Source organism: Elephantulus edwardii, unplaced genomic scaffold (assembly GCF_000299155.1).
Source record: "Elephantulus edwardii isolate Elephantulus edwardi_28Jun2011 unplaced genomic scaffold, EleEdw1.0 scaffold00045, whole genome shotgun sequence".
Lineage (NCBI taxonomy): Eukaryota > Metazoa > Chordata > Mammalia > Macroscelidea > Macroscelididae > Elephantulus > Elephantulus edwardii.
In genome coordinates, this window is record NW_006399795.1 from 6812641 (window position 1) to 6827060 (window position 14420).

The 14420-nt window shown below is 39.9% G+C and overlaps 1 protein-coding gene across 1 annotated transcript in view; it reads right to left on the minus strand.

Annotated features, from left to right (window-relative positions):
- PER3 (period circadian clock 3) overlaps positions 1 to 14420 on the minus strand; it is a 108494-nt gene that overhangs the window by 10448 nt on the left and 83626 nt on the right. The window contains exons 16-18 of the mRNA XM_006885913.1: positions 6775 to 7002; positions 3787 to 4469; positions 1236 to 1347 (exon numbers count right to left, since the gene is read on the minus strand). Of these exons, the coding sequence (XP_006885975.1) occupies positions 1236 to 1347; positions 3787 to 4469; positions 6775 to 7002 (1023 nt within the window). The remainder of the gene's footprint in view (positions 1 to 1235; positions 1348 to 3786; positions 4470 to 6774; positions 7003 to 14420) is intronic.

A 14420-nucleotide genomic window follows, 5' to 3' on the forward strand; every position in this document is an offset into this window, starting at 1 on the left:
GGAGGAGTGATAGGGAATGGCAAAGGACACACTGACAAAGGAGATTAATCAGAACTGGCTTTGACAAGCACTGTGGCAATTGGACAATTAAAACAGACTTTCAAGGGGGGGGGAGAAGAACGAACTGGGGAGGAGGGTAGATAAAATAGTGCAACAATGAATGAATGAAAACCCCAAATCTCTGTAAATGTTCATTAAAATTAATAAAATTTAATAATAAAAAAAGAAAAGTAAAATTGAAGTGAGAGAAAGCAAACCAGTGGTTTCAAGGACAAGGAGGATGGATGACAAGGGTCACAAGGGAATTTTACCAGACAGAAATGTTCTACCTGGTGATTGTGTAGGGTTATACTAATTTATACTGTGCCAGACATTTCACTTCGTACATCTAAAACTGGAGAATATTTTTTAACGTAAAGTAAGGATTGAAGCCCAACATCAAGAAAACAAAGATTCTCACCACTGGGCTGACTGGTAGCATCATGATAGATGGTAAAGGGATTGAGATTGTTGACAGCTTCAGTTTGCTTGGCTCTATAATCAACACTCTTGGTACCAGCAGCCAGGAAATTAAAAGATGAATTGCACTAGGAAAGTCGGCTGTCAGAGACCTCTCTAAGATACTGAGGAGCAACAATGTCAGTCTGGAGACTAAGGTGCACCTGATACAGGCCATGGTTTTTTGCCATTACTTGCTATGCATCACAGAGCTGGACAATGACTAGGTATGATAGAAGGAGAATTGATGCTTTTGAGCTTTGGTTGCTGGAGAAGAGTCTTGAATATACTATGGACTGCTAGGAGAACAAACAAGTTCGTCATGGTGAGGGTGAAGCCAGGCTGTTCCTTGGAAGCAAGCATTCTGAAGCTCCGTCTGACATACTGTGGACTTGTTGCAAGGTGGGATCAGTCCTTGGAGAGGGATGTCATGCTTGGGAAGGTCAGCGCAAAAGAGGAAGACCCTTGATGAGACGGATTGATTCTGTCACTGAGGTAGTGGGGATAGGTGTGTGTCAGAGATAGAGCAGGGTCCAGAGCTGTTGTACATAGCGTCGCTATGAGTTGCAAACGACTTGACAGCACATAACAACAACATACCCTAAATAAAGCTTATAAAAGAAGGGTGGGGAAACTCCAACTCTCACATCAGTGCCAAAACCAGGTAGTCTGAGTCTATTTTATTATAGTGATTCCTGGAAACAGGATTTAACGAATTAGCTATACTGATCCCCTACCTGATGCTGCAGAATCCATTCCAGGGGGGGAGTCCTTGGGATGTAACCCAGTGGACACTTCACAGGCTGTGGAACAGTTGTTTTTACACTCACTGCTGCCTGCAGCATGCTGCTATAAAGGAAAGACAGAAGTAAAAACAGTTTAATCTAAACCTCTCAAGCATATTACAAAATGACAGATCAAAAATGATTATGTTCAACAGAGTAAAACTTACAGAGATTAACTGAAAAGTAAGAAATAGTCATCCTGTCCCTAAGAAAATCCTCAAGCTCTCCTAGGATGTAGTAGCAAAGGGATTATTCTTTTCTGAGCATCTACAAGTGTGTCAAGTACTACACATGTGTGGGATATCTATTTCTTTTCTTTCGTCATCCATTCAGCAGAGACCTATTATATCCTGTCTATGTTCTGAGTATTATTCCAAAAACATCCAACATTATTTGATAAGTCAAGAAGCATTGATCTAATTTTTCTAATAAGGAAACAAATACAAAGAAAAGTTAAGTAACATGTCTAAGCCAGCCCCTCCTGACAAGCAGCAGAGCTGGGATATAAACTCACATCTTATTTGACAGCCTAAGTTTATTCATGCAAATAATTACTTTGTATTAATAAGCTTTTAAACAACTATACTAACATAAGGCTTTCAAAATTGAGCATATTTTCCTGATTTGGATCATCAAATTTTGAACATCTGGGGTGTGTGTGTGTGTGTGTGTGTGTGTGTGTGTGTGTTTTCTAGGCCTCAAGGAAAAGTCAGGGGAAAAATTTTGTGTAAATACCCACATTGTTCATGAATCCTATAAACAAAATGTTTTCCTTTTTGGCAACGACACATCTGACTACAAACTGCCCGCTCTTCTGAGCGCTAAAGCTGAAATTGAAGCCTGACTTTTCCCTTCTGTTATGACACCTGAGGTTCACCCAGTGGAACGAGCACCGAGCCTCAGGGAATCCTCACTATGATGGGAGGAAATGTGCAATCTTCCCACATACCAGACCATTACCAGACCATTACCTCAGTCCTAACTAAGCAACCAAAGTTTAACTCAGAATTATTCATTTGAATCAGAATTGTTGTTGAATCAGAACTGACTCAGTTGGCCCTTCAGTGAGCAGATTTTTTGATGGCGTATATCACATGGGAGGGGACTGCCATTTATTCCCCAGGGAGCCACTGAGGGATTCAAACACCAGAGAGGTGTCAGCTTGTGGCTAGCAGCCCAACTCCCTATGGACCGTACGGCCAGAGCGCTCTAAGCATAAGTTACAGGTAATACGAAAGTTATCCTATGGATATCAAATGTTAAAGCAATTTTAAAAAGCACCCCAGCTCAAATAGGTAACTTGAAAGAGAGCAGCTCTGGAGAAATCTAACAAGGCATCTGTTATGGATTGAACATAGATGTGTTAGAAACCTATTCCTTATCCCTATGGACAGGATTCTCTGGGAACAGGGATTCCCTTTATGTTAATGAGGCCCAGTCAGCGTACACTCAATGACTCACTATCACTGAGTCTGAATTGACTGGTAGCTGACCCTCCAGTGGATTTTCAGAGGTGGTAAATCATACACGAGGAGGCTGCCCTTCTTTCCTCTGTAGAATCACTGGTGGATTCGAACAGCTAGAGAGGTTCAGCCTTTGGGTCAACAGTGCAACTGCTTAAGGATGAGGCCACCAAAGCTCCATTGTTATTGGTGTTGTTTACCACCAAGCTGAGTATGGCTCATAGTGACCTTAATGAAATACAGACCTGAACCTTGTCCTATATGGTGCCATTCTCATCATCTCTGACACACTTTAGCTCGAAGCTCCTTATAGGTGCAAAATTTAACTCAACTCATTGCTGCCGAGTCAGAACTGACTCATAGCTGACCCTCCATCGGGTTTTAAGAGACTGTAAATCACACGGGAGGAAACCATCCATCTCTCTCCTGAGGAGCATCTGATGGATTCCAGCTGCATGCCTTTGAGTTAGCAACACAGCTCGCTTACTCACTGAACCACCAGAGCTCCCTGTACGTGTCAGTGGGTCCTAAATCTAACGACTTCTGAGTTATTTAACAAGCAGGTTAGACACAGAGGGAAAAACAAATGGGAAAGACAGACTCATGAATAGATTTCCAAGGAACTGAGGGCATTAGGGTTGAAAGAGCCAAGAATCCTTCCCCAGAGTTGACAGAGAAAGATAAGCCTTTCCCAAGTACAAGCACCTTGAATTTAAGACTTAGAGTCTCCCAAACTGTGAGAAAAGGCATTCTGTTCTTTAAAGTCACCAGTGACATTTTGTCACAGAAACTCTAAGAAAGGAAAGTAAGGCTGTGCTAAGAAATCAGGACATAACATAGTTTTAAAATTGTTTCTTTTAAGGTGTAATCAGGGAGTTATTTGCCATGTTTAATCTAAAAACAGAGTTTACATCTACAGTCAGCCAATGGGTAGATTACCCACTGAAACACAGTGTTCTACCCAATGGGAAGACCTCAAATGTACAACAAGGACCTGAATTTATGTTCTCATTCATGGGGTAGAAGTCAGCATCACTTACACACTCAGCTTCTGAGCAAAGGTCCCTTTTCATCTGATGGAGAGACTCAGAAGTCGTGGGCATTTCCTCCTGAAGCAGGTCTAGCTGCAGAGGGGAGCTGCTCTGGGAAGTAATGAAGGGATGATCCTCACTGCGTGTCTCCCATCTGTCCTCTGTCTTCCTTTGGTTGGTGGCTGATGATGTTGGTTCTGGGCCAGGAGCCACTGTTGTTTCAACAGAACCTGCTGCTTCCAGGAATGAATAAGGCGGGAATGATGGTAATAATAGGGGATAGGCAGGAGGGTCATTTAGGAAAACAGTCATGAAAGTGTCCAAGTAAGGAGCAGGAAACACTGGGACAGGCGTCAGGCCACCTGGTGTTGGGAGCCTAGGCAGACAAGGCAGTGCAGTTCCTGATGCTGCACACACTCCTTCCAGAGAGGCGACAGCTGGAAGCGGACATGCAGGCACGAGGTAAGGGGTCTGGCTAGGGATCAGCATTGTGGATGGGAAAGCTGGGCTAGGGACATTTGGTGGGGAGGGTCTGGCAGAGTTCCAGAGCTGCGTGTCCTGCACTCCTTCTCTGAAGCGAGGACAGATGTGGTCAGCAGAATGGTTGCTGTCTACTGGCACGGGCAGTTTTTTCCGTTTGTGCTTCCCTTTCTTGTAACCGGCTAATTTTGTCTGATTGGAAGTGGAATCTCCTGAAAGGATAACGATGTAGGCAAGTTACAAAAACAGATTCAGGCTCTGTATGGGGTAAACAGTTAACATGCTCAGCTGATAACTGAAAGGCTGGTAGTTCAAGTCCATCTAGAAGTGCCTTGGAAAAATGGTACTCTTTCAAGAGAACATCCATGCAGTTAAAACTAATAGATCAAGTTAGTAGAGTGACAGGATACAAGATCAATATCCAAAAATAAGTAGGATTCCTCTACAGTAACAAAGAGAACTCAGAGAAGGAAATCAAGAAAGCAATGCCATTTACAATAGCCAATCACAAATTGAGATATGTGGGAGTGAACCTAACTAGAGACACAGAAGACCTATATGAAGAAAACTACAGAACATTTTTGTGAGACACAATAAAAGACCTAAATAAATGGAAAAATATTCCCTAATCATGGACAGGAAGACTCAATATTGTGAAAATGACAATCTTACCAAAAGCAATCTCCATGTTCAACACAATCCCAACATAGATACCAAACTCATTTTTCAAAGAGATCAAAAGGGAACATGCTAAGTTTATTTGGAGAGGAAAGAAAACCCAAATAAGCAAAGCACATTTGAAAAACAAAAATGAAGTGGGAGGCATAGCACTCCCTGACCTCAAAACCTACTACACGCAGTAGAAACCACAACAGTATGGTACTGGTACAATGACAGGCACAGAGACCAATGGAACAGAATTGAGAACTCAAAAATGGACCCATCTATGTACAGTCAACTGATAATCAACAAGGGAATAAAACCTATCAAATAGGGAAATAACAACCTCTTCAACAAATGGTGCTGGCAAAACTGGACTGTTATCTGAAGAAAGTGGAAACAGGATCCACATCTCACACTATACAAATAAATTAACTTGAGGCAGATCTGAAACCTGGCAATAAAGCCCAGAACCATAAAGTCCATAAGAGACAACCTGAGATCAAGCTTAGAAGGCCTAGGCTACGGTACAAAGGGACTGCCAAATACAGCCAGAAATGCATACTCCGAAAAGGATAAAATTGATGAATGGGACCTTCTAAAGATTAAATCTCTGTGCTCATCAAAAACTTTTTCCAATAGGGTGGAAAAAAACCCCTACAGACTGGGGAAAAAAACATTTGGCAATACCATCTCAGACAACAGACTCATAATGAAAGTTTAAAGAATACTTTTGGGCCTCCAGAAGAAAAAGACTGATAACCCAATTACAAAATAGACAAGAGACACTGAAAGACTTTTCACAGAGGAGGACATTCAGATGGTCAACAGACACATCACACAATGCTCTAAATTATTGGCAATAAGAGAGATGCAAATCAAAACCACAATGAAATGCCATCTCACTCCAGCAGCAGTGGCAAAGTTTAGCAGGGCAGCAAATAATAAATGCTGGAGAGAATGTGGCAAGATAGGAACTCCTATACATTGTTGGTGCAATTGTAAAATGGTACAAACACTCTGGAAGTCAGTTTGGTGCTTCCTCAAAAAGCTGAACATAGAAATTCCATATGGCCCAGCTTGGAACATACCCTGAGAAAAATGAGAACTAAGGTACAAACAGAAACTTGTACACCAATGTTCATAGCAGCATTATTCACCAAAGCAAGAACATGAAAACAGCCTAAATGCCCAACCACAATGGAACAGATTGAGAGATTATAGTACATTCACACAGGAAATACTATGCAGCACACAGGAGCAATGATTTTGTAAATTACTACCTAACATGGGAGGGAATGGAGAGCATTATGCTAAGTGAACTCAGTCTCATAAAGACGAATAATGTCTAAGTCCATTATTGTAGAATGAGTATGAGGACACAAGGAGAGGGGAGCTCAATCATAGGGCTGCACAATTTGATGGGTGGAGGGAGGGGTGGATAAAGGAAAAGAGAAAGATCTGGTGTGAAAAAACAATGTATATAAACTTTGTAAGTAAACCAGTATAAAATGAGAGGGAGAGCATCCATGCAAAATCCTACAGAGCACAGTTCTATTCTGATACACAAAGGAAGGCCACAAATCAGTTAACACAACTTCAAATTATTATAAACAGCTCACAAAGGAATAAACATTACACCAAGAGTAACCAAGCTTACTACAGGGTTGGCAAAAAGTAGCTCTAAAATGATGACCCTGAGTCTATATAAAAGCTGTTGCTATGTTTATTTCCACATCTTTCAAACTACTTCTAATAAGGAAAATCCCCATTCTTTGTTGCTTACCTCTTGGTACTTAGGTGAGATCTTCAAAACTGATAGCTAGTTAGACAGGACATTTTAAAAGCATTAACTACCTTGAACAAATGAATGTTTTGCTTTGCTTCGGCTTTCCTGAAGATAGGTGCTGTAGGGTGAAGACAGGATCTTTTCTCGGAATTTATCAACATAATTCTGCTCTTCTTTTTGTGTGTGGGCTGACAGGACAGCCTTTGTGAGCCCCACAGGTTTAAATTCTTCTGAGGCCAGCAAAGGTGCTTGTGGGGTCAGGGTCCAGGGCTCCAGACTCAGGATGGCTTCCTCTGCTGAGATGGAAAAAGACAGCTTTAATTTTAAGTCCCACCAAATCCTTATGCTTATTTATGTTTACTGGTTTAACTTTCTATTAACTTAACAAATGGAATATAAAACACATCATCACTCAGAATACAAATTTATTTTATTTTCCTTGCTTTTCTTTATACTTCTTGTACATGTGTATAGGTTTTATAGAGCTATAGTAATCAACACATGTAAAGTCACTTAATTAAATCTTACTTTTATAAATGAGATGCAACACAAACTAATAGATGTTTATCCATATTTACTGCAACATTATTTAAAATTTCAAAGAGATGGAAATGACCCAAGGGTCAATCAATAGATAAATGCTTAAAGAAATAATTTCTCATTTACACAATGGAGTATTTCACAATGCTATAAATATGATAAATAATAAGTGAAACATTCAGCAACATGATGAATCTAAAGGAAATTAGGTTGAATAACACAAGATTCTAGGCTAGGGCTTCCCAACATCCATTCTCTCTCTCACCTAGTATGTAATATTCAGGCAATTCAGGTGGACTCTACCCACTTCCTTCTCTAAGTGAGCCTCCCTCCTCTAAAACAATACCGTAAACAAAGGACTTCTAGTCAAAACAGAGTAACAAGGGTGAGATTTATATTCCTTTTCAAGTGAAAAAATAAATGGACAAAACTAGTAAATGATGGATTTCAAGACACTAAACATAAAGCAACAAACGGGACCCTGTGAAAGGCAGTTGTAATTGGGTGGTGATATATGGGGATATGGCCTTTCCAAAAAGCAAAAGTCACAGAGAGATCTGACAGTTTAAGGACATCTGAGTTCTGAATCTGCTCTTTCTCCTTAGAATAAAGATGTGACCTTTATAGATGCTGGGACTAGTTTAAGTGTCAACCATCATCAGCAATTAAAGGAAAGCATGCACTTGGAGTATACATTTTTTTCAAAATTGTAAAAGAAGATCAGAGTTTTAAAAACATGAAGGCTTAGGCAAAACCAAACCAAAACAAAAAAGCTTTCCGAATTTAGGGGGGCAAAAAGTGCTGCAAGACTGCCTTCCCTGGCTTTGTGACTGGTGGTTATGTGCCCCTATTAAGAATCTAAACTTGCTTGCTGAAAGTGAAGAGGACTTGAAATACCTGCTGCAAAAGATCAACAACTAATATGGATTACATCTCATCATCAAGAGAACAAAATGGCCCATCATTGGACCAAAAAGTAACATTGTGACAGAGAAAAGTCTGAAGCTGTCAACAATTTCATTTTACATGGATCTACAATAAACACTCATGGTAACAACAATCAGGAAATCAAAAGACGTGGTACATTGGGAAAATCTGCTGTCAAGGATCTCCCCGAAGTGTTAAAGTGCAAAGACATCGATTTATAGACTAAATTGCACACATTACTTACTATGCATCTGAAAGTTAGGCAATAAGTAAGGATGACAGAAGAATCAATGCTTTTGAAGGGAGCTCTGGTGGCCTAGTGGCAAGAAGCTACACTGCAATCCCAGAGGAACGCGATTCGAATCCACCAGATGCTCTGCTGGAGAAGGAGGGACAATCTCCTCCTGTACTAGTCAGATCCGATTTGACGGTACACACAAATAATAAAATTTAAAAAAAAAAAAAAAGAATCAATGCTTTTGAGTTGTCATGCTGGAGAAGAGTACCAAATATCCCACAGACTGCCAAAAGAACAAACAAGCCTGTCTGGAAGGAAGAGTACACAGGATGCTTCTTAGAGTCAAGGATTGTGAAACCTCATCTCATGGAGTTTGGCTGTGATGTCAGGAAGGACCAGCCTTTGGAAAAAGATATCATGCTGGGAAAGGTACAGGGTCAAAGAGAGGAAGAACTTCAACACGATGGACTGACACAGCGGCTGTAACAATGGGCTCACATATATATCAGAAATTGTGAAGATGGCACAGGGGAGGGTTAGGTTCTAATCAATTGCCCTTAAGTCAGTATGAGTTGTAGCTGAGTTGATGGCACCTCATCTATCACCACCACCAGCACCAGCACCATTATCAAGTGGGATTTATCCCAGAAAAGCAAGAGTGGTCCAACAATTCAACTAACTACATTAATAAAGAAAAGAACCACAAGATATCCCATTGACTACAGAAAAGGCATTTGACAAAATTCAGTACTCTTTCATAATAAAAACATTCAACAAGACAGAAACAGAAGGAAAAATCCTCAATAATCCAAAAGGAATTTATGAAAACCCATAGCTGACAATACACTCAATGGAAAAAAGAATTTTCATTATGATCAATAATAAGACATTACATTAGGATGCCCACTCTCCCCACTGATGTTCGGCACTGTTCTAGAAGTTCTAGCTGTAGCAATTCATCTTGGGGGCAGGGAATTGATAACTAAAAGGCATCTGTATTATGAAGGAGGGAGCTCTAGGAGCCAAGTGGTAAGGAACTGAACCGCCAACCCAAAGGCACACATTTTCAATCCACCCACAATCTTCTTCCTGTGTGATTTACAGTCTCTGAAAACCTGCTGGAGGGTCAGCTATGAGTTGGTTCTGACCAAGTGGCACATTACAATAGTACATTAGGAAGGAAGAAGTAAAATTATCCCTTTTCTCAGACAACATCATAGATCTCCAAAGAATGCCCAGAGCTATTAACTATTACTGTACTAGTCGCCACCAACTCAGAACTGACACATAGCTGACCCTCCACTTGAGTTTTGAAAGGCCAACTCACAGGAGACGAGATTGTCCATTTTTCTCCTTCTGAGTAGCTGGTGCACTGAAACCTCTTGCCTATGTTTTGGCGGAACAAGTCCTTAGCCTCTATATCACAGAACTCCCCTCACAGAGTTATTAGTACTAACAAATGAATTCAGCAGGATGGCAGCCTTACAAAGTCAACACGCATCAATAATGAACAAGCAGATGAGAAAAATTAAGGAAGAATGACTATTTATAATATCATCTAAAAGAATAAAATACATAGTGACAAACTTAACCAGGAAAGTAAAATATTCATACATGTTGTTGTTATTATTAATGTGCAATCGAGTGGTCTGTATAGGAACCTGATATACAACAGCTCTGAAGCCTGCCCTAGCCTGAACCAGTGTGATTCTGACACCTAACCCAGTTGTCCCAGTTACTGTATCAATCCATGTCATCCAGGGTCTTCCTCTCCTACGCTGTCACTCCACCCTTCCAAGCATGATGTCCTTCTCCAAGGACTGATTCCTCTTGGCCACGTGCCCAAAGTATGTGAGATGGAGCTTCAAAATCCTATCCTTCAAGGAGAAACTTGGTTCTGTCCTCTCCAAGACAGATCTATCTGTTTTCTTGGCAGTTCATGGTATATTCAAGACTCTTCTCAAGCAAACATTAATCAAAAATAGATAAATAAATGAAGGACATTCCACATTCATGTATTAGAAGACTTAATATTAAGATGCCAGTACTACTCAAAGCAATCTATAAATTCAATGCAATCCCCATCAAAATTCTAACAGCCTTCTTTATAGCAATGGGAAAGTCATATGGAAGGTCAATGGACCTCAAATAGCATTCAGTGTTAAGAAAGAAGAGTAAAGTAGGAAGACTCACATTTCCTGATTTCAAAACACACCACAAAGCTACAGTAATTAAAATAGCCTTGTATTGGTATTAATATAGACATACAGGATAAAGGAATAGAACTGAAAGTAAAAAATTAATATATTTACGGTCAACTTCCCACCTCACGGAAGGAGCCCCTGTGAGTTGTCGTGGCCTGGTTTCTGGGCCTTTTGGGCCTGTGCTATCTCTGCTTCACTAAGGCGATGATGAGGATGGCACAAAACAGGGCAGGTTTCAGATTCATCGTTCATAGGGTTACAATGAGTCTCAGTTGACTTGACACAACAACAACAACATGATCCACATTCAATAAAGCTGATAAGACTGTGCAACGGGGTAGAAAAAGTCTCTTCAAGAAATGGTTCCAGGTAAAGCCCAGATCTTAAAGACCATAATAGACAAAGTGGAACCAAACTTAGAAGGCCTAACTCTTGGTATAAAAAGGCTGACATATACAGCTAGAAATATACAAGCAGGAGAGGATAAAACTGATGAATGGGATCTTCTAAAGATTAAATCCCTTTGCACATCAAAATCAGTTTCCAATGGAGTGAAGAGAAAACTCTCTGACTGGGGAAAAACACATTTGGAAATACCATCTCAAACATCTCATAACAAAAGTTTACAGACTCCTAAAGGGTCGCCAGAAGAAAAAAACTGATAACTCAATTACAAAATGGGCAAAAGTCATGGAAAGACTTCACAGAGGAAGACATTCTGATGGCCAACAGACACATGAAGAAACACTCAAATCACTGTCAATAAGAGAGATGCAAATCAAAACCACAATGAGATACCATCTTACCCCAGTAGCAGTGGCAAAGTTTAACAGGACAACAAGTCATAAGTGTTGGAGAGGATGAGGAGAAACAGGAACTCTTACACACTGATGGTGGGATTATAAAATGGTACAATAACTCTGGAAAGCAGTTTGGCGTTTTGCCAAAATGGTGAATATAAAAATTTCATATACCTCAGCTATTTCACTGCTTGGAATATATCCCGAGAAAATTAGAAATGAGATACACGAATGGAGAGTTTTATACCATGCTCATAGCAGTGTTAGTCACCATCACAAGAACATGGAAACAGCCCAAACGTCCAACCACAATCAAATGGATTGAGAAATTGTGATGCATTCACCAGTGGAATTCTACACAGCATGCAGGAGCAATGATTTTGAAAATTACAACAAAATTTGAGAGGGACTGGAGAGCATTATGCTAAGTGAACTCAGTCTCCAAAGGACAACTACTGTATAAGATCATTATTGTAGAAATAGAAAGATAACTAGTAAAACAGGTATGAGGATCCACTGTGGGGAGGGTAGGAGCAGAGAGAAGATGAGCAAGGGAGGAATCACAGGGTCACACAATTTGATGGGTAGAAGAAGGGGTAGGTAAAGGAAATGGAAGATACAGTATGAAAAACAGTGTATACAAATGTTGTAAGTAAATCAGTATAAAATAAAAACTTATTTAAAAAAAAAGAAAGAAAGAAATGGTGCCAGAACAATGGAATGCCAAATGCAAAAAAAAAAAAAATTTAATCAGAATTCATTCCTCGTGCCATATACAAAAAGCAATTCAAAATATACCAAAGAAAGACTGTGAAAACTGTAACTATTAAATTCTTAGAAGAAAATGTAAAGAGGAGGCTTTGGAACCTGCTTGTTATAAAAAAGATGAACATTAAATATGGCAATAAAAGCATCTGCAGAGAGAGGAAGGAATAAAAGTAGGGTTAAGTTCTCTTCCAGTTCCCTTTCCACTGGGCTTCACAGTTGGGACAATGTTCTAGCCAACCCTGGGACAGAGGCCGAGTGAGTTCCCTTCTCAGTAGTCTTCCCAGCAACAGAGAACTTTGGAGGGACCACTTCCAGGTGAGCTCCCAGCTGAAGTGAACTTTCCAGCCAGCTCCAGTCAGAGGTAGAGTGAGTTTCCTCCCTGTTAGGCTCCCCAGTCCCAGAAAACCTTGCCACATGACCAGAAAGGAAGGACCAGAAAGGCAGGTTGAGTTGCCCTCTCCTTCTTTCCTCGAGTGTTGAACTTCTCAAATGAGGCAAGTCTTCCTGTAAGCCCAGAAACCAGAAAGGTCTTCAGGCAGTGAGCAAGCGAGCCAAGGTCATCAGACCTACCACCTGCTATAACTACAGGCAAGAAAAATGATAATGAGCAATAATGATAATGAAGAAGTAGACTACCTCACAGCTTCCCCCCAAAACCAAAGCAAAATATTTCCCCCAAAGAGTGATCAAAACACCGAATCAGATTTCTTGAAGCAGGAAAATCTGATCAAACTTTCTGGTACAGATTTGTAAAGAACAATGGTTGAATATTTTCAACAGGTGAAAGACATACTCGAAGAATTGCAGGGTTCTACAAGCAAAAGCCAAGGTCACCTTCTACTACACCAGGGAGCTATGGCAGTGTAGTTAGTAGGGAGTTGTGCTGCTACCTCAAAGGTTGCACCTTGCTGGTGGTTCAAATCCACCTGCACTTCTATGGGATAATGATAAGCTATCCTTTCCTATTGAATTTACAGTTTCCGAATCTGGAGGGTGAACACTGAACCAAGTCCAGATTGCCAGCAATGAGCTACTTTATCAAAGATTAAGGTCTTCTTCAAGCACTGGACTCAAGTGACAATATGCTCAAAGTACAAGAGCTGAAGTGTTACCCTTCTCACTTCAAAGAAACTTTATGGGACTTCTTACAAGATAGATTTGCTTATCATTCTGGCAGGCCATGGTATTTGCAATACTTTTCATAATCCTCACAATTTAAAGGCATTAATTGTTCTCTGGTCTTTCTTATTCATTGTCTAACTTGCACATACATATGAAACAATTGAAAGTAATATGGTTTGGGTCAGGTGTGCCTTAATCTTTAAATTGATATTCTTTCTCTTCAGTACTTTAAAGAGGTATTTCCCATGAGGCATGAAGTTACTGGCTTACATTTTTTCACAAAAGTAGTTGTTGGTGGGATGATTGTAACGGAAGGGAGAAAATCTCAAAATATTAATGAATGAAATATAAATGAAGGACTATATGAAACACAATATATAGCCATGAAATAATGTATATGAATTATAAAAATATCCATTAAAAAGTGAACTTTTGCAGCAGGCAAAAAAAAAAAAAAGGCAATTCAAGACAATGCAGATAAAACCAATGAGGCATTAGAAGCCAGAGAAAAACAAGAAACAGCAATCCAGAATATTAGGACCACTCTCTCAGAAGCTGTCAGCATGCTGAAGAGACAGATGAGCAGAACTAAAGATATGAAGAACAGAATCTGTGGAACAGAGGACAGAGCTCTCAGCACTTACTTGCTAGAGCAAAAAGTAGAATCAGAAAGGAAGAAAAATTAAGAAAGCCTAATGATATGGAATGATATGCACATAATTTCATTTCAAAAGAGGAAGAAACAAACAAAAAAAGGCACTAAGAAAGCTGTGGAAGAGTCACTATAAAAAAACTTTTCAGGTATCAGGAAGCATGACCCAAGAAGCTGAACAAACCTCATATGGAACAGATCTCAGAATGAAAAAAAAGTAAGGCATATCACAGAAACATTTGCCATTATGAAAGACAAGGAAAGAATTCTGAAAGCAGTTAAGAAAAACAAAGAGTAACCTATAAAGGAGAACAAATAAGATTAAGTGTTGATTTTTTTCAGTAGAAACCATGCAAGCAAGAAGACAGTGGACTACAACCAGGAGAAGATAAAATAGATGAATGGGACCTTCTAAGAATCAAATCCCTATGCACATCCAAAAACTTCTCCAACAGGGTAAAAA